Consider the following 22,138-nt stretch of genomic DNA (forward strand, 5'->3'; position numbering starts at 1 on the left):
CAACAAAAGGTTCAAAGGCTGCCGACAACACAGATCAATGCGGACGAGCAACACGGATATGAATGCGTAAAAAGATGCAAATGACTGCACGGAAGCTATTGGATATCTGCAATGCTCGAATTCGAACGAGAACAAAAAAATATTAAATATTCTATTGTGTATATAAATATGCAACGACAATAGTCATTTTTTATAAGAACGTCTGTATGCGATGCGCAAAGCAGCTGTAAACAGCAGCGACAGCAGCAGCAGAATGATCATTGAACCTGCAATGTTTATACTGTCAACGGTTTGTTGAAAATGACTAGAAATTGTTCGCTACATTTTTAGGCGAACGTTGTTTTTAAACAAATTCAACTGCCTGTCACTTATGGGAATTCGAAACTATGATTTTTAGGAATGAAAATAAAGTCAAATTTGAAAGAGAAAGATTTTCATTGCATCATAGAAGTTATTGTTTTAACGAGAACTAGTGTTGAACGTGTGACCTGTGCGAATAATCCTAATTTCCACGAAATCTTTGACCAGATTTTCCGGAATATCGACAGCTGTGTTCTAAATACCATACGTTATTGTATAGTTTTCTTCAGTAAATCAATGTCCCTACTTATTCAAAACAGTGCGATGGATATATGCGAGAACAAGTATGCATCTAACGAGAAATAAGAAAAGTGCATTAAGAAAATTTTGTCTTAGTGTTTATTAAAATATAGTACACAACATGTGGTGAAAAATATTCCTCAATATATGTTTTTCCGGTAGTTACATCAACGTATTCTCTCTAATTCGTCAACAAGAAGCAATAGTTAATTGTCGAAGTGTACTACTTAATCGCCGGAAACTACATTTGCTTGAGAAAGTGCCCAGTTACGATCTTACGATATGTAGAAACAGATTGATCTGCATTGGGCTGTCGAGATAACTGGTTGGATGTTTTTGATAATAATGAATTTTATCGTAAGGCCTGATATAATGGATATTATTACTATACGAATCTTAGATAATGTCGACGTCGTCAGTATGATTGTCCGATCTCGCCGCATTCGACGACAATCTTTACCAGTGGGGCGTTAGATATCAGACCAGACGGATAGACTTTTTGCTTCAAGCTTAGCAGGTTAGTTGTTGATAAAATAAACTAAATTGGAAATACATAACTGCGTATCAGCAGTCTTGCTTTTATATATAGTCGAAACCATTGTCGCAAAAATTGGAACGCTTGGAAGCCGATAACCCGATGGCTGCTTCGGCTGTTCGGGGAATCGCCCCGTCAACAACGGGAGAAACGTTAACGTGTCAACTTTGCTCAACGCGTTCGTACGCTGAATCGCTTTAACCAAGTTCTGTCAAATTTACCAAAGACTATGATCCATTTTGGGGTTCTTCGTATAATAGATTCCCGTATCCCTTCATATAAAAAAGTCGCCGATAACCTGATATACGTTATCCCTAGTTGGCTGAAATTCATGGCAAAAAACAGCTAGTCAACAGCAGTAGATATCAATGCCTTGCCGATTGGTAGAATCGAATTTTTTGATGACGATTAGCTCAATTTGAATAGCTTTGAGTCTAGTTCTGTCATACGATGTTGATAACAGACATGTGTTTTTTATTTAACAGTTGGCGACTAGATTAAGTAAAAAGGCCTGGATGCAACCCTGGATCGACTTAGATGGCATATCTATAGTAGCGATGCGTCAGCTGTGTAGTAGATAGATTGTCTTTCACCTTTGCATTGAACTAACTAGCAGCAAACATGACCTGAGTTAATCTTGAAATTGTACACAAGAACTAGATGTTTTAATGACCTTAAAAGCTCTATGAATGTCAATTAATAAATTTGTATGACTACTCTTCCATAAATACTAGGTTATTTTGATATAAATTTTTCATTTGTAAAATTTGATGTAATTTTTTTATAAGATCTATTCTATTATATAGCAGTAGTAACCCACGATTAACTGAGTAACCATACATTACTGAAGTTAATTATGCTATTGCACTTTTCAAGCGCAAGTTAACCTTAAGCTACGGGGAATCGTTCTAGCGATCGTCACATAGAATCACAACAACAGTGGGCGTCTCCAACAAGTGCGTCTCTTGAGAAAGTAGGCTGTGCTCAGCATTTTCGGGATTATGCCACTGACTAAATACTGCCAGATTGTCCACTAAAGTATCCAGATACAATTAAGAGATCCTTCACGATTCGGCATATTATAATACGCGTATATCAACGTACACAACACAGATTTTACTAAGTCATACCATAAAGCGTTGCCGATTAAAAAACCAATTTGTTTCGATTTCTATCGATAACAATCCTAAACATGTAATATCATGTATTGCCTAAGTCCTATTACTTTTCACCTTTCTGCTTGAATGTTGTTCATATCTAACTGGACATGAATAATAACATGTATTAAAATTTGGAAAAATAAAAACGATGTTTTTCATTTACAGAAGGTAAATCGTAAACTTTGTGATAAACAGCTTTGTGATCAAAATTAAGCCCTATAACGTTATATCGCCTGACTCGGTCTAAATGGAAATCTCAAAATAAATTTCTCAGCGGTGACAGCGTAGAAGCTCACGTGCATTACAAAGATTTTATCAATAAGGTAATATCGGAACTAGCGCCGGTTCGTCATTGTAAACCATGACCTATCATCAGTTATGGTTGTGTTGCATAAATAAGCTCATGCATGTTTTGTGACGAATTTTGCTTTTATTATGCTTTGCTTTTATCCCCAAAGCCAGGTAGTTGAAGTGCTTTGCATTTTGTAGACTTGTGGGTCTAACACCCGTATTGTATACACATGTTCTCCTCTCCTACTATTCTTTTTATATCTGCTAAGTGCCTATCTCCTTCGAGCATGCAACATCCATATATGTTCATGTTTTTTTATGCTTCTTACTATAAATAAATTTCGATTTTCGTTTCCTCACATAAAGGAGCTTCGTAAGGGAGCCCTATTCTATTTTTAATATGGTGCCAATCACGTGACAACAGAATGCTACCGATACGGATAAATGAATTCCGTCGGCTACTGCGACGAATTCTTTTATGAACGCTACGTTTTTTTTTTTATTCGATTGATACGGCGCGCGCTTTTAAAATGCAGATTTGGTTATGCCGACTGACAATAATGTTTGTCACAATTGTTAGATTTTAACAGAAGTGAGAGTCGTTTTTTTAATGTACTTTTTGTTGCTTCTTTATTGCTTGTTTACTTATATACACCATTTGCAGGTACTTTCTATACTCGACGAATTCGTTGTATTCGATCGCGCAGCAAATTTTGGGTCGAGTTTAGGCTTCAGCAATGGGTTTGCTAGGAAGAAGAAATACATTTTTTACATTCACTCTATTCAGCTCTTTGCTGAAGCCAGGAAACTATCGAAGCAGTACGAGATGTCTGTTTCGTGTGCGGTGTGAACTTTATCTGACTGGTGTATTCGAAAGTTGTTTTTAGGCTTCAAAAAGAGTATTTTGGAACTAGAGAAACTAGGAACTAACCAGATCCTGATCAACCATCCGAGGTCCATGAGGACAGCTTGAAAGCATCTTTAAGAGAAGGCAGTTAATAAATGATTCGTAAGTTAGCCGAGAAAATGAACCGCAGTTATATAGCTCTCTTATATAACCTATAAAATTTACGGAAAACTAGAGGGTGTGGGTTCTTGTAGACTGAACAAAAGTTACAATAGTTTTTCATTGTGTTTCAGGTCTCGCCCGGCACTAGACAACACGCAGTCACAATGGTTAGTTCCTACACAAGAATCGTTACGTGTGACGAGAAGTGCTATGTTTACGTGAATGTGACATGTTAACTTCAGGAGACACGTTTGAGACGAGAGTTAAGCCAGATGTCCATCCCAAAAAAATCATGAGTTGCATTTGGTCGGGCTGGAAACGTCCTGAGGAATGCTCGAGAAGGGCGATAACATAACAAATATTTGTATAAGATCCAGTTGCATCGATTTGAATAAGGCTATCTAACAGAAAAGACCTAATAAACTTAATCATCGCAATGATAGTCCAGACATGGTAGAGATCGTTAAAGCCGCTGTGCAAGAGCTTTAGTGGGAGATTATTTTGCGCCCATCTTAATTGATCCTATGTCGACAATTGATCGTATCTTCTGACCGCTACCGAAGTGCGTTTGTGCCATTTGGCAGTGAAGGAGATCACGCAAATGATGAAGAATACATAATAAATTACTTTAGCATTAGAATTTTGCCGAGAAGCTATATATACATACATCTATACCTCAGTTTCTGCATTTTCTGTCCAATTCATTCGCACTTATATCAATAGCAATTTTTCTACTCGTGTATGTACTATCAAGGCTGGTGGTGTTAAAAAGAATAAAAAATCCATGCAGACTTACGCTCGTTAAAGTCTGTTCACGCTGTGCTTCTTTTCCACAAACTGAGATTTTAGCCGCATAGACATAATGTCCTATTTCCGGCCAATTGTATTTGAAAATAAGAAACGCGTACTCTGTACTGCCAGGTTTAGTTTGTATTGTTGGGACAAACAGTTTACAGATCACGCGTCTATGAATCATTTTTTTTGGAACAAATATTAAATAAAAACTTTTTAGAGTATTTGTACTATTTGAAAGTAATGAGTAAGTTTATTAAAGGCATTCTTTTAGGTAGACTTAATACAGTAATGAATATAACTAAATATAAAAAATACTGTTTTTAGATTAATATTTGACAAATAATATGTACATTTTTCGCGGAATTTCTGATGAATTTATAATAAAAAAATTATTACCCTAAAACTCTCAATCTATAGATATGTGCTTGTTTTAGTTGTTAGAGTTCTTGCACCATAATAATTTTTTTTTAAATTTAGACCTGTTTAAAACAGCAGAAAATGTTTTTTCAATTACCATGCCAAAATCCACCGAATATTAATGCTTGTTCAAATCGCACGTTGAAAGCAACAAGCGGTTGGCGTCTACCAAAGAGCAGTGGCCTTTCTCGCCTCTGAACTGGTCTTATTTGTGGAACATTTAACGCATCTAAAACCTTAAGGCTAGGACGTTTAATAATGTTCGTTCCATTCCAGTATATCAACGTTGCTAATAACCTATCAGCCACAGCTAAGGCTTGGCATATTTGAGCACAACCTATGCCACTGCTCATATCATAACGGTCAGCAAATCAGTCTACAATACAAAGGCTATTCCGTTACAGCCATTCCGCTAACTAACGCTGACCTAACATCTTAGGTCAGCTTAAAGTGCTAGACTAGCGTTTTTATTGTATTTCAAAGGAGGCTGACCGCGAAAATGCTGACGTGTACTAGAAAACCGCGTGATGTGGAATATTCTCCAGCATAAAAAATTGCCTCGATCCCCATGTCGGAGGATGAAGCTTTGTATCTGTGTTGGTATTACTTCAAGAAGTCCATTCTTCTTCGCTGACATCCATTATAGTGGCCTGCTTCTGTTGCCCTGAATGTCTATGAAACCGCTACTTAGCATAGCCGCGAACACAGTCTGGTTTTGCTTTGGGCCACCGTGAGCTTTAATGATGTCTTCCGGTATTCATCATACCCTTACCCGTCACAAGTTAACAAGCCCTGCCCTTTGGGCCGTTAAGATAACCCACCTCATCCGCCGGTCGGAGCTCTCTAAGAAGGTAGCCTAATAGGGGCGTTAATGTATCCCACCTCATCGGCCGGTCGGAGCTCTCTGAGAAGTTAGCCTAATATAGGCCTACCTAATATATGCCTAGTTAACTACCTATTGAGCTAGGTACTCAAAGCACCAGAGGGTCGGCCTAGCATGAAAAAAAACTGTTTAGTTGAATTTAAAACACTGTTGTATGTTTCTATATATGATGATAACTTAAGTGTTTATTTCACTTTTTTCCACGCTTTTCCACTTGTTTTTTTCCATCATTCTATTGGTATAACTGCGTCCTCTTTTCACGCATTAGAGTACGCTCGCGCAACACAGCAACTTCATGATACGCTGGTTGCTGCTGCTGCTCATGCATGGTTCTATGTATACATTGATAATTTATTTGTTTGCTTTTCATTATTTAATATACACAATTGTTTTGGGTTTCTGTTTGTTGTTGTCTTTGTACAAAGTTTTTCTTCCTGTTTTTACTTCTTTTTCAGCCTTCACCGTGTTATTTCTCATATTTTTTGCTCCTACACGTTGTCTTGTCGCTGGCTGGTGTGCTTTCCTGTCTGTGTTGATCAGTTAGATATCTATGTTTTAGGCGGTATCCATCTTCGAGACGTATGCGTCGAGCTCAGCATCAAGTTCCTCTTTTGTCGGAGTCTTCGCTGGCACCTTACGGCCACCACGAGTATTTCCGCGACCGCTCTGTTGCTTTCCGCCGCCCCCGGCGCTAAACAGTAAAACAAACGACAATAAAATTAATAACAATGTGTAGTGTTTCAAAACCTGCATTATCACTACAGTAATAGTGATCTAAAAACCGTTAATTCTAGTGTTTCAAAATGAGAGGTTCTCGAAAACGTCTCGTAGCAATAGCGTAATTCCTAAAAAATAATAACAAAACTCATACAACTAACGACAACATCAGGTGCGTAATCGTAAAAGAAAGAACGGACAGAATAACGAGCCTGTTGGCAGTAATGCTAGCACACATACCGTCTGTTCGCGCCTTCGTTGCCTTGCCCCCGGAACGAGCTACCACCGCCTCGGGGCTTTTTGCCGATTCGTCCTGCCAGCACGCGCCCTCCGCCAACGGCGCCGCCACCAGCTGATGGCTTGTCACCGACAAGCTCGATCTTCATTGGACGACCTAATATGAAAGTGACCAGGATGGCTTGTTAGACTGTATGTATCTTATTATTGTTGTCTTCGTGTGTCATTATTGTTCTTTTCATCTAATTTCTCATCAATAACGATACTACAACCACGTGCGTTGAAGATACAGGAACGCGTTGAGTATATAAGCAAGATCGTTGAAGCAAGCGAAGAAACCTGCATATTTTGGTAGGAACAGCTCGATCAACATACCATCAAGAGGGACATCATTATATTGTTTCATGGCACGTAGTGCATCGCTGCGCCTTTCAAAAATGACATCTGCTGTGCCCAAGCTCCGGCCTGAGCGGTCGTAATGAACAGCCGCCTTCTTCAAGGGACCGAATTCCGTGAACAATTCCTACAACGACAAAAGATCCATTTAATACACGTATCTAATATATTGTTCATAAGAATATTTTTGACTTTGTTTGAAACAGTTAGCTGAAAAGTAGCTTTGTAACAGACGATCGGAAAGCATGGTTACCACCATCAGTGCATATCGTAATAGAGTTTAGAAGCATATTGTTAGTTACCTTGATATCAGCGTCTGATACTCCATAGTCGAGATTGCTGATGGTCAGCTTGGACGACTGATCACGTGCACCAGGTCCTCCTCCAACACCGTTGTTGTTTGCGCCCGCTCCACGATACTGGAACTTGTCATGCTGCCAACGATCGCCCGATGTACCCTTTCCAACAGGACCCTAAGAAGTGAAGAATTCAATATGGAAGATAACCCTTATTGCGAGCTCACTCAAGCTCCAGCGAGTTCCGGACAAGCCCTGAACAAGCCCTGGACACCGTTGTGTGCACCATCGTAGCACTGAACCGAATCGACCGATAGACTGACCGAATTGAACTGAATTCACACTGTGGCACTCGCACATTCCTAGATGAACTTCGGCATTTACCGCTGCCGGTGCAGCTTCAGGTTAGGTCGAAGAAGGCAACTGGAAGGGGTGATATGCTGTTTCGTGTACCTTAGCGTCCGCCTGATAGAAGATCGAAGGCGGTCCTGCCTTACGGACCGTCAGGCCATTCACATGCGTAGGATGGTGGCGACTATTATTTGGCTAATAGATTTGCAATAGATTTGAGAGATTCCGGGAGACCATCCTCCGATCTCCCAGCTTTCCTAGCGCTGACGACTGATGACGCAGCGTTTCACACACATTACACTGATATATATACTCCACGGAAGCCGCTAGCTAAGATGCCGGTAACGACCCGGCGCATCCCTCTTCGGAGTAGAGAAAGGCCTGATACTGATCTAGACACTGCGTTATCACGAGAGGACAACATCATCATCATCATCATCCGGTACTTGAAGACGCACACACAAGACAAACGTAAACGCAAAAGACTTTCCTAACACCACCAACCTAAATAATCGACCACTCTGCCAATAATGCGGCGACAATCCGGCACAATAAGATCTATAATACTATGGACTTATTTTGGCCACGTTCGGCATTTAAGAGTATGGCAATCACATAGTCACTTTCAGACTTGTTTCCAGAACTGGGCCTCTAGGCGCCCCGCCATCTCTTGCCTCGCCAACCCCTGTCCAAACATGCTCCCCATAATGTCGCAGCACAACAGCAATCAGTTCTGCTTTTCCTGTCACGGTCGCCAACAAAAACGTTTGGGCTTCGTTGACCAGCAGCAGCCTCTAATGCCCGTTGTTGATCAGTCGAGAAAAAATCGATATATTTAGACATGAAAAGAGCGCTCATCGCATCATATCAATGCATTATTTTTATCTCTTATTGCTGTAGCAGTGCGGCATCGATTTTAGCATCGTTATCAACTGATCAAATCTATACGTCATTTTCGCTCACGAATTCAGCCTGTAAAACCACCCCTGCCTTCTCCGTCACGCCAGACTTTCAGACTTTCAGTTCATCCAGGAATTCTCGAGTGCGCGAGTTATTATAATCTGCCGATAGAATATTTATATGTACGTGTGCAGGCGCCGCAACTCCATACATAGGTTAGATAGATAGGCATGTGTAGCGTACTCAGTGATCCTCGTACACGTTGCACAATTTGTATTCCCATCTTATCATGACCATCATCATGATCATCATCATCATCATCATCATCATCATCATCATCATCATTCTGGCATCATATTATACAGCTCTTTCTCGCCCATCTCGAGAACGAATGGTATCTTTGTATCTGACGTACATCTGCGATAGAAATTGACACTGGAAGAGGGGATATACACCATCACATCAATATGATCATAATCATCATGATTTCACAACACACAACCAGCACTTAAGTTGTCCTGCAGTAATTTTTGCCGGTGATGGCGGCAGCGGCGCCGGATGTTGGGGAGGTTTGAGAGGAGAATCTAAGAAGAGTCTTCCATTTTCACTGGCCGCCGTAAACTTGCTGGGGCAGCTGTTGCTGTTGTGGTTCTAATAAGTGGCCTTTTAGAAAGAGCCATTCGCATTTCATTTCTGGTTTATATGTGTTGGCACAACCAATCTGCGATGACAGACTGTAGACGGTAGTCGACCGCAAATCAACGAACGCGCAGTCGACCTACCGGAATGCCTCTACCGGTCGCTAATCACACTCACGGTGGCTAGCCGGTTCGAACCGGTCGTTTGCCGCCGCCGGATGTTTGTGCATTCGCTGCTGGCGATCAGTTGTGTCCAAACACTGCTCAGCCTATACCAATACTCACTCGTGGAAACTTGCGGCCAGCGCCGCCGGAGAAGCCCGGTTTGCGGGGCGAGTTGCTGAAGCCGGATTTGCGGGGAGCAGGCCTACCACCGCTACCACGGGGCCCTCCCCTGCCGGCACCTCGTCCGCCGCGTCCACGGAAGCCACCCCGGCCACGGCCTGTCCTGAAGGCCGCCCGGTTCGCCTTGATAATGTCGTCCAGAGACATGTCCACTTTCTCAGCCATGGTGCTTGTTTATGATTTCCAAAAAACACGGTTAGACGAAGGAAATCAGAATTCAAAATGTTAACAGGCACATCCAGGCACACAGATACTTTGTCACCACAACTTGCTCCGGAGCTGGACGCCAACTGCTCGCAAACATGGCTTACGTCGTGATTTTAGAAGAAGCGCTGGTGTTGGTGGAGAGGGTCTTCGACATCGAGTATAGGTCTTTTGGGGCTGATTTTGTGAGAGCAACTATAACTTAGATTAGCATGATCTGAAAAAGGGATTGATTTTTTGGTAAGGCAAGTAAATTTAGCAATATTTACGAACAAATTATCCATAGCCACTTTTCAAAATATGGCGCCCAATCTAACCTCAGTGGTTTCGATGTTTGCTGACTTCCGGAAAGTCTTTTGCGCTAAAGCGAAACTTGTGTAGACACGTGTGTTCTGGCTCAGCGCTGTTCTTCGTGAATATCTCGGCCAGAAATTCTGAAAAGTGTAGATTTTCAGAGTGGGAGGATGTCCGCGTACAAAGAGCAAAAGGCTGAGGAACCGCTACCTCAGACAGTGCATAAGATTAGGTGCGAAGCCCTCCCCCTCCCCTCCACCAGAGTAAACCGCCTTTGACTGAAACCGTGTTCGGTTCTACTTAGTCATTTTTCGTGTCTGTGTATCCTGCTTTTATGTCTGTGTGGGTGTTCTATTTGAGGACACTCAAATGTTATCTATATTCAAGTTGCGAAAATGCCGCATTATTTATTTGGAAACGATCCACTCACACATTGTAGTTACATGAGTGTTAATTGATAACGAAAGGTTTGATTCAGGTGATTTGAAAGATAGCTGGCTCCTTAACCATGTTATGTTGTTTTGCGCGTCGAAAAACCATTTCAGGATCACATTGTCCGGCCGCAATGTGCGTGCTCTCGAGCGCATGTGCACCGATCTGCTGCGTTCTGCCCGGGACAAGGATCTCGTTGTACACGGTCCCGTTCGTATGCCCACAAAAACCCTTCGAATCACTACGCGTAAAACGCCTTGCGGAGAAGGTTCGAAGACGTGGGATCGTTTCCAGATGAGAATCTACAAGCGCGTCATCGACCTGCACTCGCCTGCCGATATTGTAAAGCAAATTACGAACATTGTACTCGAGTCTGGCGTTAAAGTCGAGGTGACCATCGCAGAATAGGCGGGTCCTATGTTTGCCGAACGTGGCAAGTTAATGTGCTGGCGGTGAATGTCACTGGCAGATTGTATAATTAATAAATCTGTCTACCGAGTTCAAACCATATTTTTATTTTAAGTATAACTACGCGGGAATAGACAATTTCTATGAGCATGGGTGCATTTTAAATTAAAAGCGGCAATGTCAAAATGCGTTTAACGAAATGCCTTGGACGACTAATCCCTTGACTGAAACAGTCAGAACGCGCCGGTTCAACACACAAACAAAAGAATTTGAAATATATAATTTCATGTGGGATTTCGTCTAGAAGAGTTTCTTTAGTTTTCTTCTAATTTAAATACTTTACAGAGCAGCCATCTTATATTTAGATAACATAAATGGTTGTAATTTAATTGGAACGTTCGTATAATGCTTCAACACAAAGCTAGTGTTCGTGGTCAATGCTCACAGTGTGGCTTACACAAACGATACATCAATTTATCCAAGTAATACTTATTTTTGAATATCGTTGCATTCAGCGTAGTTTGCAATCCATTCTTTAATGCTTATTTAGTCTTTGGAGAATATATGTGCAGCATGCAATAGATATAAAGTTAATTGTATTTTTGCCATTTATTTTTGTGATTAACATAAGCTAGTTATGGGCATTAAAGTACTAAAAATCTTTTCTCCAACTAAGGTCAATTTAGGTTTATTTCATATATCAATTCAGTATTCAATCGGAAGTAAACAATTGCTTCACGATACATCGAGATAGTCCAGTGCTGACCGTTAGAATGAGAATGCAACAAACTTGACCGGGAACCATCGCTGATAAATCTTCCTTCCGTCGACTACCTAGACCATAACTGACGCGAAAAAGATTGCAAGTGAATACAGTGTATTTCAATTGAAAGTCATTTATCAGCTAAATCACCAAACAAGAATATGATTTGGAATCTATACAACATTTGTCGAACTAGTCTCTTAAAGTACTAGTTTTCGCGTACAGGTGGCTGTTCTAAGACCGTATCAATCAGACCGAACTCTTTGGCTTGTTCAGGATTCATGAACCGATCGCGCTCCATAGCAGACTCTGTAATCGGAGTGACAACAGCAGCAACAGAAAAATGACTTAAAAAAATTAGTAACAGAGCACATATATCTTACGTGGATGTGTATGTAACACTGTTTTTAGCTATTGCGTGGAATGTCGTGGTAACTGATTTAGTAAAACTGGAGAGCTTCCATATGGACTTCATTCAATTAAGATTGCAGTTTCATGAGTAAGCTTCAAATGGCAACATTAAAACCATAATTACCATAATCACACTGTCTGTACTGTATCTGAGATGTGAGTGAAGTATACGCTGTTGTTGCTCTTGATAGGTAATTTGTTGCTGTACGTATTCTGCAGTATAAGCGTCACTTTAGCGCGTATACATTATAGTCTATTTCATAATAATTATGGGCCTTTGAACTCTGGTTATTTAAGCCAGGTGGATTACCTGTCCAAACCGGCCTTCCCGCGTGTCATTTATCATTTGTCAATATTTTAATATTGGAATTAATATAGAAACAACCTATATTTCTACGCAACCTCAAACATAATCTCAAAATGAGATATTAACCTTTTACATAGCGCTTTGCAATACTAGTCTTTACTTACGTACCAATAGTTTCGAGGGCCTGATTTGTGTGTTTCGCATACAAAAGATTCACTGTGCGTTTAAGGTAGAGAATCTCTTCGGCATGAATTTGGATATCGGTCGCCTGACCACTCACCCCGCCTGACGGTTGGTGAACCATGATCCGCGAATTTGGCAGTGAGTGCCGCATTCCTATGCACATAACACACAGAGCGAAGAAAAAAGAAGTTACAACTACATGAGATTAATTAAGAACGACGTGCTTCACAATAGCAACTATTACATCAGGGCTTTTTACGGTAGCGACTTTAACGGTAAATTTGTTCTTCTGTAATGTTCGTTATAACAAAGCGATATATACAGATACCTGGCTCTCCGGCGGCCAGCAAAAGGGAAGCAGCTGAAGCTGCCTGTCCAACGCACCATGTTGCTATGGGCGGCAAAACATACTGCATTGTGTCATAGATACCCAGTCCAGCTGTGACACTGCCTCCAGGCGAATTGATGTACATATGGATCGGTTTTTTTGATGATTCCGATTGCAGAAATAAAAGTTGGGCTACAACTAATGAAGCGATATCGTCGTCGATCTAAAAGAAAAGAAGATTACCTGTGAAAAAAAGTGTGGCCTTATGTGAAGCTAAGGCAGAAGAAATATTCATTACTAAGAACGACCGGTAGAAGGTGTAATCGTTGTAGAAATATTACAATATATTTCTAGCTCTACGTCTGGTACTTCAACCTTTAAGCAGTGCTTTTGGGGGCTGGCACTAGAACGAAACGAAGCGTGTCAACGCGCGGCTTCGGGCATAGACTACGACGTTTTTGTAAATTTAGCAGGCAGGCACGGTACTACCGCCCCATCACGGGGACACAGGCAGTAATAGAAACCAGGAAACGTTTGGGAATCGATGTTTTATAAATGACAATGAAATTCAAAAGTAGCTGCGGGTTGGACTTTACATTTTTGGATTACGTTAAACTAGGAAAAAGGACACAAGCCTAAATTGATACATACGGGTATTGAACGTATAGTCAACGTATTACTGTAGGGGTCATAGTGAAAGTATCGGACACTGACTGCTATACGATTACTTACAGTTAATTAAACATTTAAACTACAGCTGCCACCCTAATTGTACACTATCTATTTAATATTCGTCACCTTGTGTGGCACATACAAGATAGCAAGGTTCTAGAGAATGATTTTTTTTCATTTTTACCGATCCCATTAAGCAGATTATCCGTTCCTTCAACAGCCGCGAATAGATATCGTAAGCTCTCTCGCCGCGCCCGGTTTGTTCAATCACAATCGGTACCATAGGCATATTAAGGCGACAGCTGGTATGTAGCATGTTTTTCCGTACACCTACCGCTAACCGCAAGGTTGTCGCCTGGAATTACATTTGAATTATTTGAAAGGGTAATTAGCTCGGACTAAAGAGAATCTCGACGAAGGGAACTCGAGGCACTGGAATGCTTCGAATTGGAAAAGTACGTCGGACCTACGCAAAACACTAGCCTACAAATGGTTCATATTTAGTTACTTCTTATATAATAAACTATAAGCTGGTTCTTTCTATATATCTCCTTCGTTTTATAAAACATGTCATATGCTATATGCCGACGAGAAAAAAGGGGACGTAAACCAGCCACCTTTCTTTATCTAATGAACACGTTTATTTTGGACATGAATCCTATTCTGCAGCAGTGCTTCCACTCAGATTCTCCTTAACATTAAAAAAATGCTGGACTGGCATGATTTCATAGTTTCCCTTTTTAAAATCAAGGCGAAATTTCAGTTACAGCCTATGATTTGTGGTATCTCTTGTTAAGGTTACACGTCTTAATAAACATTGTTTCTCTTTAGAATACTAAAACCAATAAAGGCTGAGCCTTTCGAGTGAGACTGATCCTATTATAGGGGAGAAAGGTTTACTAATGTAGCTATGACAGATTACAATCACTATCGAAAGTTTTTCGAGTTTATTCATGAAAAAATATCTTCTGTGATATTTCTCATTTACATTTTATACACGCAGTTTGTAAAAGAAGGAAAATTGAACAAAATAAGCAGCCTTCTTGGGTTCACGATATTAGAGTGAATACAAAGGTCAACTCCAAATAGTTGTAGCGAGTGGCAAACTGATTATGCTTTTTAGATCCATCCAACTTTCGAAACGAATTTTTTGTAAGTTCGGTGCTGCGGAAATTAGCTTTCTAGACCAGCACGACAGAACAAAATGGGATAGAGCGGGCGCGCGATACAAAGGCTGAACACGAATTTATGTAATCGTACACAACGTTTTTTTCTGTTAAACATTTACCGGCTACTATTATTGGCTAGTTACTGATAATCAATGCAATTCACTACTATGAAGCCTTAAAATAAAATAAAAATAATATTAGGAAAGCAAGAATTTCATAAACAATTTTACATTCGACAACACCGGTTCACCTTATGCCATTTGATAACTTACCACTCGATTTAGTAGGACCATCTTGTAAAATTTGCTAAGTAACAGCGTAATTGTTAAAGAGCGCCAATTGATTGCGCTGACTAACTCCGTTGGCATGAATCACCCGGCCGCTTAGTTTGTCAGCGGCTGTTCTAACTTTCGACCCCCCCAAAACGATCACACCGCCCTCTATAAACAAAACATGTGGAATTGTGCGTTCGATTCGATTATACCGGGAAGTAGCACAACGCAATTTAAAAGCACAGCGTGACTGACGACCGCTCGAGGCGGACGATTTCACCTTGATTTGTGGAATCGAGAACCAATAGAGAAGCAACGTCATGGATGATGAAGCAGAAACCTACAAACTGTGGCGAATTCGGAAGACTATTATGCAGGTTTGTAAAAATATGTGCCCTCCTAAAGTCGGTTTGAAGACATTTGGCTTTTAGCTAGAACGATTAAAAGTCTAAGTGTCTGAATAAATGACATTCATTAGCAAATAATGTCGAGCTTTAGACAACGCTTCTGTGATTTACTCTTAGGCCTATTGCATGAAAATTATAATAAGCAAAACAAGGCGTACTTGATCATCGTATGACTAGAATGGGAAATAAATCGAATTCTATTTTTTCAAAATATACCGGCATCTAATAATAGCGAATAAATGTAATAAAGTATACATACATGTGGGAGGCTCCGATTAGGTTACATTATTATAGTCGACCTCTTTGGTCGGATTATTCAATATGGCGCACAGAACAACTAGTTTAGGCAATTACTTTTCTTACAGTTAGAGAAAAGGCTATGGTTGTTAAGCTTGAGAGCTTGCTCAGTCAGACAGTGATTACAAAGCGGTTCAGCTTTTGGGCCGTACGGCTGTGCTGCTCTCTACGATGAAATTAAATTTTTATGTATAGTTATATTTAAAGCTTTGGTTTCTCTAGATACTTCCAGGTAATCTTGTCTTAAGAAAAAGGCGTGAGGTATACTACGTTTGAACGCTGTCGTTATAGTGAGTGGCTGTATTAGCTCAATGTGTATACAATGCGCCTCTTTCAACTTAACGCATTAATCAGCGTCGAAACAGAGCGGAGCAAATTAATTTGATTACTAAACTTTAGTTTCATATATTTTTTGCAGCTTTGCCACGACAGAGGATACCTAGTGACACAGGAAGAATTGGATCAGGACCTCGAGGGTTTCAAGGATCAATTCGGAGATAAGCCGTCTGATAAGAGGCCAGCACGCAGCGATCTCGTTGTGCTTGTTTCGCATAATGATGATCCTACAGACCAGATGTTTGTCTTCTTTCCTGACGAGGCTAAAATCGGTATCAAGACGATTAAGACGTACTGTCAGCGTATGCAGGAAGAGAATATATCTCGCGCTATCATTGTGGTACAAGCAGGAATGACCCCGTCAGCAAAACAAGCTCTTGGAGACATGGCGCCAAAATATATTCTCGAGCACTTTTTAGAAAGTGAACTGCTCATTAATATTATTGAGCATGAGTTGGTGCCTGAGCATGTCGTTCTCACGCCCGAAGAGAAGGCGGAGCTTCTTGCGAGATAGTATGTCTCTAGTACACTTGTTTCAGTTGTTAAAGTTACGAATGTTTGGAATATTCAATGGTGGCATTTAATGATCAGTTGGCGCCATTGAGCTTTTTAGATTTATTCAATCAAAAACTTCTATATTTGTAGAAATTACAGCATCGTCATGCACATATTTTTATTCCCAGGTTTTAATTTAAAACTACTTAATCTTACCACTTACGCAAAATTTACCCGTCTTCCATTTAAGCCGCGCTGAAGTTATGCGTATTTCAAATGTATTACAATTTCTCTTTTAGATTAGAGATAAATTGTTTAGATTTACAATATATAAATTAGAATGGCTCGTTTAATGAAAAATTACCCAAATACTTAATTGATTTGTAAGATGCTAGTAGTAATACAATTGTGTTTGTGGCACTGCTTTATTCAGATCGTCTGCAATTAGTGACACTACACAGTTGACTACTAATTTTGGGGTTTTGCATTTCTATGGAATCATTTCCAGCAAACTGAAGGAAAATCACCTTATGAGAATTCAGGCAGGAGATCCGGTCGCACGCTATTATGGGCTCAAAAGAGGTCAAGTAGTAAAGATCGTTCGAAATTCGGAAACCGCTGGTCGATACATCTCGTATCGACTTGTTGTATAAAGACTTACAACGTGAGGGAATTAGATTGAGAATAAGGATAGCTAGGTAACCCCACAGAAAGCAATGGTGTGGACCTCAAGCATTTACTATCTATTCATCTCAATATAATAATATTTCCAAAAATTCTTTTAGTTAATTTCGACGTTTTAAAAATGTGATACTATTATATGCAGAATCATGCAGCACCGTCATAAATAAATAAAATTGTATTGTTATTTTTAAAAATATATATGAATTCACTTCAATGTTAAAATATTGAATTATTGAATTTCGCATTTGATGAAGGTCGAAAGTATAATTAAAAAAAAAAATTGAGTTGACCATTTTGTGACGCCGTATGGTTGTTTCATATAAATGTTTCGAGTATTGCATAAAGCTAGTTGCTTTAATTCAGCCATTTATAAAACGCGGTTTGGACCATTCAAATTTGAGTAGTTAAGTTTACTTATTATTACTTGGTGTCGAAACATGTTTTCAAGCTTTAGTGATGCTACTTACTGTATCAGCTAGCTCTCATTTAAGTTTTCACTTCAATTAACTCGTTCGCTAAATCTTCTAATAATGGCAATTACTGATACATATAGTAAGCTGTATTTGTTTGCTACTGTTTGAATATAATTGGCATACATTTGTCTGTGCTCTTTCCCAATAATACATTCGAATTAGGGCTCAAATGAGCCAATTAGGGTATATTGCGGGGATTGTTAAACTACGTAGGCAATAATGGACAATTGATTTTTGTCATTGGCTTTGTACTTTGGCGGCCGCATCAAAATACGCGCCAGCGCCGATAGCAGACGAACTGTAGAGTTGGAGTTCCTGATCGAACAGACAGTGAACACGTGTGTTTGTTTTGTTTTAGTGATCATTATACCTCGCACTCGATATCCGCGAAAAGTTGTATTTTGTGACGTGCTGGTATAAACTGTAAGTTGTGTTTCTTGCAGCTATAGTAGAGCACGAGAAGAGTTTAGAATGCCCGTGTCGAAGCGAAATCGCGTCATTTCGTTGACCCAGGCCAAAAAGAAAGGTCTCGAACATAAAGAGAAATTCATAAACGTAAGTTCGTCCAAATGATCACCGCAACGGAATGAGTTCGATTTAGACACTCATATTAAAGAGTACAAAAGTCAGTTAACATTTACAATAAATCACGATATGATTTTTATCATTTTCTCAGTTAAACTTAGTGGGATTCTTCGCCTAAGGCATGACTTATGCTTGTTCACGAGTAAGCATACGAATAAAAACCAAAGATATAAGCGGTACAGTTATAATGTGAACAGCTTAATAAACTGCAACACACGTTATCACATATCTATAACATTCGTATCTCGTAACGCTATATAAATACATTGACCGAAAATATATTGTAGAGGAAGCAGACCTACAATCCAAAACTTATTAGCTGGGCTGCCTACTGAAGATTTTACATAGCCTTTTGCAGACTAAAATTAAAATAATTTATTGTTTTATAATCTGCTTCTTTGACGCGTGCCAACATGTTTGATAAAGGCCACCTAGCTGGAGTAGTTTAGACAGGTCACTTTATTTCGCGCTAGAAATTATTGCAGGTAAATGGATGAAACCTAGGTGGCCTGTTGCTGAATCGTAGAGTAACATTTGTCTATTTTTACTGTTGCAATTATGATGCTACCAGTATAGCAATATCCGAGTTGTTGTGGTCGGTCATCTCCGTTGCAGACAAAGGCACTTCCGGTTTTCTTTGGTCTTTTCTGGTGATGATATAGATATACTCTGTGAAAACTCCTCGCGTAACGAATTGAAATACTTGCGTAGCACGACACAAGCAACGCTGAAAGTTACGAGCAAAAGCTGAAAACTTAGCGCATATAGAAACAAATTTATCTACATATGCTGCAATCTGAGATTCATAATTACGATGAAAGTGAAAGAGAAGAAATTTCTGCTCAATCTCGTCATATAGGCCTTGCTTCATTAACAAGAAGAAGGTGTTAGTGGTTAATAGTATTTGCAACAAGAAGGAAAAACAGTAGATAAATTGTCAGTGAAATTCAATGACATTTGATTTATATATGCGTGTTGGTGTACAAATTATCTTTTATAGGAAGTTCGCGACCTCCTCAATCAGTATGAGTCCTTATATATATTCTCTGTTGAGAATATGCGGAATAATAAATTAAAGGATGTTCGTGAAGAGTGGAAGGGCACCTCTAAACTGATCATGGGAAAGAATAAGGTTTTACGAATCGCCCTCGGCCGCAATGCCGAAAACGAGATTGCTGTTAACATACACAAGGTAAGGCAAACGTCATAACTGTTTATTTAGGATAAATGTGCTTCTAATTGTGATTTTAGGAGCCAGGTTTGTTGACATATGATGTATTTACGAATCATGCAGTATCTATATCATGGAGACAAGTGTTATCAGTAAAACTTGGTAGTTGAGTTAAACATTTTTTCCCTACACACTTGACAGAATGTCCTTTTTTCTTTCGTATAATTTAGGTTTCGGAGCGCCTGATAGGCCAGTGTGGTTTATTACTGACGTCAGAGTGTGAGGATGAAGTAATTGAGTGGTTTGAATCTTATCGTGAACCACACTATGCTCGTGCGGGTTTTGTCGCCACTTCGACTGTTGTACTGAAAGAAGATGACTTAAGCGAGTTCGTTCATTCGATGGAACCGCAATTTCGGCGGCTTGGCCTTCCCACGAAGCTAGTAAACGGCAAGATTAAACTACTTAAAGATTTTACAGTATGCTCTGAGGGGGACACGCTTAGTCCAGAAATGGCCGACGTCCTTAAACATGTTGGCATCCAAATGGCTGAATTCCATGTGACTCTCGAATTTGTTTGGCGAAAAGATGGTACCTTCAAGTAAGTGGCAGTAATGCTAAAATCTGCAGTGAAGCGACTTAGGACTGCAAATGGTCATACCGACATTTTTATTCGTCCTGTTTTGTAGTTTATATTGGTCATATTTTTCAACTAGGTTCTCGATGTTGAAATCTCTATAATTACCAAATTGTACATGTAAACTTCAATCATGCGTTTCATATTACGTGGGAACAACACTCATACGGATAAGCAGGGGGACAATAAAAATGATTTAATTATTACGTTAAAGAAAGATTAAAGATTAAGATTTAATTATTACGTACGTATCGTGCTGTTTTCGAAACGCTACAATAGGCTGCTTTATCAGACAATCACATTAAATAATATGTTTTAACAAAATCATACGTTTAGGTTGCATTACCAGATATCTATTGTTTTTATCGCTGTCTTTTTTTAGAGTTCTCCATGAGAATGAGGAGCGTAGTTCAGCCGAGGTGAAGAAGTCCAAGGCTAAACATAACAAAGCAAAAAGATTTAAGAAATCCCATTTTGTTCCCAATAACAATAATGATGACGGCCAAGAAGATCATCATATGGAACAAGATTTCGACGGCGATTATGATGATGATGAGAGCAACAACAGCGACGAGGAAAATGGCTCAGAAGAGGGTGATGAAGTGGCAGAAGAAGAAATTTTCGTACAAAACAAGAGCAAAGATCAACAGAAAGAAAACCGGTTAACTAAAAAGGCCAAGCGGACTATGGGTAGAAAAGTAAAGGAGGTTGTCGAAAAAAAAGAAGATGACAAGTCGATGGAAGAAGAAAAGCATGTCGCTTCACTTACCCCAAGAAGAAGCACTCGATGGCCGATGAAGGTCAAAAAAAATAAAAGCGAAACTTCCGTGTGAAATATACCTTACGTGCCTTGATTTATTCGGTATGACTTCGCAAACGCAGTAATACCAGTCACACGATATGGCGGGCCTGACAGAAGTAGTATTTTAAATAAATTCAGGCCCTGCACAAAGGTCTGTGCATTGCGTTAATTTATTGGGGAGAAGGGTGTGCTTTTTTATATAATTCAATAATTTTATTGCACCTGTATGATGTTTGCATTGAAGTTAAGGATAATGTTCTTTCGTATTGCCTAAATTGTAGTCAATTGCTGTCAACTTAATAGTTTTTTATGCAAAAGTTGCTTCTAAGATTTAACAAAACATGGGAAAACGCATGGGAATGATAAAAAGGCTGTATCTCAGATAAAACAGAGATAGCTTAAAAAATAATCATTGTGGTCTATTGCTTGATCAGATCAATGAGCTTCAAGCTTAAGTTATACATGATTGTTTAGATTAGATTTCTTTAGGTTCAGTAACATAAATTCGGTCAATAGCATGCTGTCTTTAAAACAAACGTCAAAGTAAAAACAAACGTTTTGTTATTAAATGACTCTGATACACGTAAAATTGATTTTTTTGTTGGAATCCCAGTTTGATGTCAATTTGGCTCTACAGCGTGATATTGTTTTGCTTAGGCAAAATGTGTGTCAATTAAAAAATGATTGCCTTTAGCAAAGGTAACTCAACCTGTTTTAGTTTTTTTTTGCTTAACTTTGCTCATCCGTGTTCTCATCGCTATGTATAAATCTGTCAGGAGCCATTAAAGATACGAGTACAATACAACCACCACTACTACTATGCCCTGATGCACCGCGTCTAATCAGATATTCTTGCAATAGAAAGAGAAATGAGTATTATGTTTGAAGAGCCTCAATCTCGGTACCCTACGTTGATCCTATGCTGGAATGGCGCGAAATGCATATTCTCCTCCAATAATCGTCAGTGCAATCGTTTGTCTGTAGTATAGCACGTTGTTTTAAAATTATGTCGATACGATACGTACTTCACAGGATTAACTAGATACAGCGACCGTATATACAAGCGAGCATTTGGAACAAATCAATCGGAAACGTTATTGAACAAACAATTTCTTTTGATCCTATGTTATAAATTGGCCTCACAATCGTATTGCAATTTCGCCCGTTAGACCATTCATCATAACGTGTCGTCATATTATAACTATCTGTGCTACCAACTAGTAACAGACTATTAATTG

General features: G+C 39.5%; 5 protein-coding genes and 1 long non-coding RNA gene across 7 annotated transcripts; 4 read left to right on the top strand and 2 right to left on the bottom strand.

The window, feature by feature from the left end:
• Nucleotides 1-3,185: 3,185 nt before the first annotated feature.
• LOC111272636 (uncharacterized) lies at nucleotides 3,186-4,793 on the top strand. Its single transcript, XR_002687631.2, has 2 exons — nucleotides 3,186-3,595; nucleotides 3,727-4,793. It is a non-coding gene; the product is annotated as an uncharacterized LOC111272636 (long non-coding RNA).
• A 1,047-nt stretch (nucleotides 4,794-5,840) lies between these two features.
• Ref1 (RNA and export factor binding protein 1) lies at nucleotides 5,841-9,885 on the bottom strand. Its single transcript, XM_022854202.2, has 5 exons — nucleotides 9,511-9,885; nucleotides 7,343-7,513; nucleotides 7,020-7,167; nucleotides 6,648-6,801; nucleotides 5,841-6,381 (listed from the first exon to the last, which is right to left on the bottom strand). Exons 1-5 carry the CDS (start codon nucleotides 9,733-9,735, stop codon nucleotides 6,246-6,248), a joined length of 834 nt encoding a protein of 277 aa, XP_022709937.1. The 5' UTR covers nucleotides 9,736-9,885; the 3' UTR covers nucleotides 5,841-6,245.
• Nucleotides 9,886-10,109: 224 nt separating this feature from the next.
• RpS20 (ribosomal protein S20) lies at nucleotides 10,110-11,005 on the top strand. 2 transcript variants are annotated; one of them, XM_022854205.2, is made up of 2 exons: nucleotides 10,110-10,300; nucleotides 10,614-11,005. In XM_022854205.2, exons 1-2 carry the CDS (start codon nucleotides 10,239-10,241, stop codon nucleotides 10,906-10,908), a joined length of 357 nt encoding a protein of 118 aa, XP_022709940.1. In that variant the 5' UTR covers nucleotides 10,110-10,238; the 3' UTR covers nucleotides 10,909-11,005. The 2 variants fall into 2 exon arrangements, with proteins under 2 accessions (XP_022709940.1, XP_022709941.1); XM_022854206.2 differs by lacking the exon at nucleotides 10,110-10,300 and adding an exon at nucleotides 10,386-10,410.
• Nucleotides 11,006-11,569: 564 nt separating this feature from the next.
• Nucleotides 11,570-15,163, bottom strand: ClpP (Caseinolytic protease proteolytic subunit). The gene is made up of 6 exons (XM_022854203.2): nucleotides 15,014-15,163; nucleotides 13,757-13,927; nucleotides 12,901-13,123; nucleotides 12,558-12,725; nucleotides 11,895-11,980; nucleotides 11,570-11,753 (listed from the first exon to the last, which is right to left on the bottom strand). The coding sequence occupies exons 1-6, from the start codon at nucleotides 15,107-15,109 to the stop codon at nucleotides 11,739-11,741; spliced, it is 759 nt and encodes a 252-aa protein (XP_022709938.1). The 5' UTR covers nucleotides 15,110-15,163; the 3' UTR covers nucleotides 11,570-11,738.
• Nucleotides 15,164-15,200: 37 nt separating this feature from the next.
• Polr2E (DNA-directed RNA polymerases I, II, and III subunit Rpb5) lies at nucleotides 15,201-17,426 on the top strand. Its single transcript, XM_022854204.2, has 3 exons — nucleotides 15,201-15,390; nucleotides 16,136-16,566; nucleotides 17,057-17,426. Exons 1-3 carry the CDS (start codon nucleotides 15,334-15,336, stop codon nucleotides 17,199-17,201), a joined length of 633 nt encoding a protein of 210 aa, XP_022709939.1. The 5' UTR covers nucleotides 15,201-15,333; the 3' UTR covers nucleotides 17,202-17,426.
• A 609-nt stretch (nucleotides 17,427-18,035) lies between these two features.
• LOC111272630 (mRNA turnover protein 4 homolog) lies at nucleotides 18,036-20,937 on the top strand. The gene is made up of 4 exons (XM_022854201.2): nucleotides 18,036-18,260; nucleotides 19,291-19,482; nucleotides 19,692-20,062; nucleotides 20,481-20,937. The coding sequence occupies exons 1-4, from the start codon at nucleotides 18,177-18,179 to the stop codon at nucleotides 20,929-20,931; spliced, it is 1,098 nt and encodes a 365-aa protein (XP_022709936.1). The 5' UTR covers nucleotides 18,036-18,176; the 3' UTR covers nucleotides 20,932-20,937.
• The last annotated feature ends 1,201 nt before the right edge of the window (nucleotides 20,938-22,138 follow it).

Source organism: Varroa jacobsoni, unplaced genomic scaffold (genome assembly GCF_002532875.2).
Source record: "Varroa jacobsoni isolate VJ856 unplaced genomic scaffold, vjacob_1.0 contig02819, whole genome shotgun sequence".
Classification (NCBI taxonomy): Eukaryota; Metazoa; Arthropoda; class Arachnida; order Mesostigmata; family Varroidae; genus Varroa; species Varroa jacobsoni.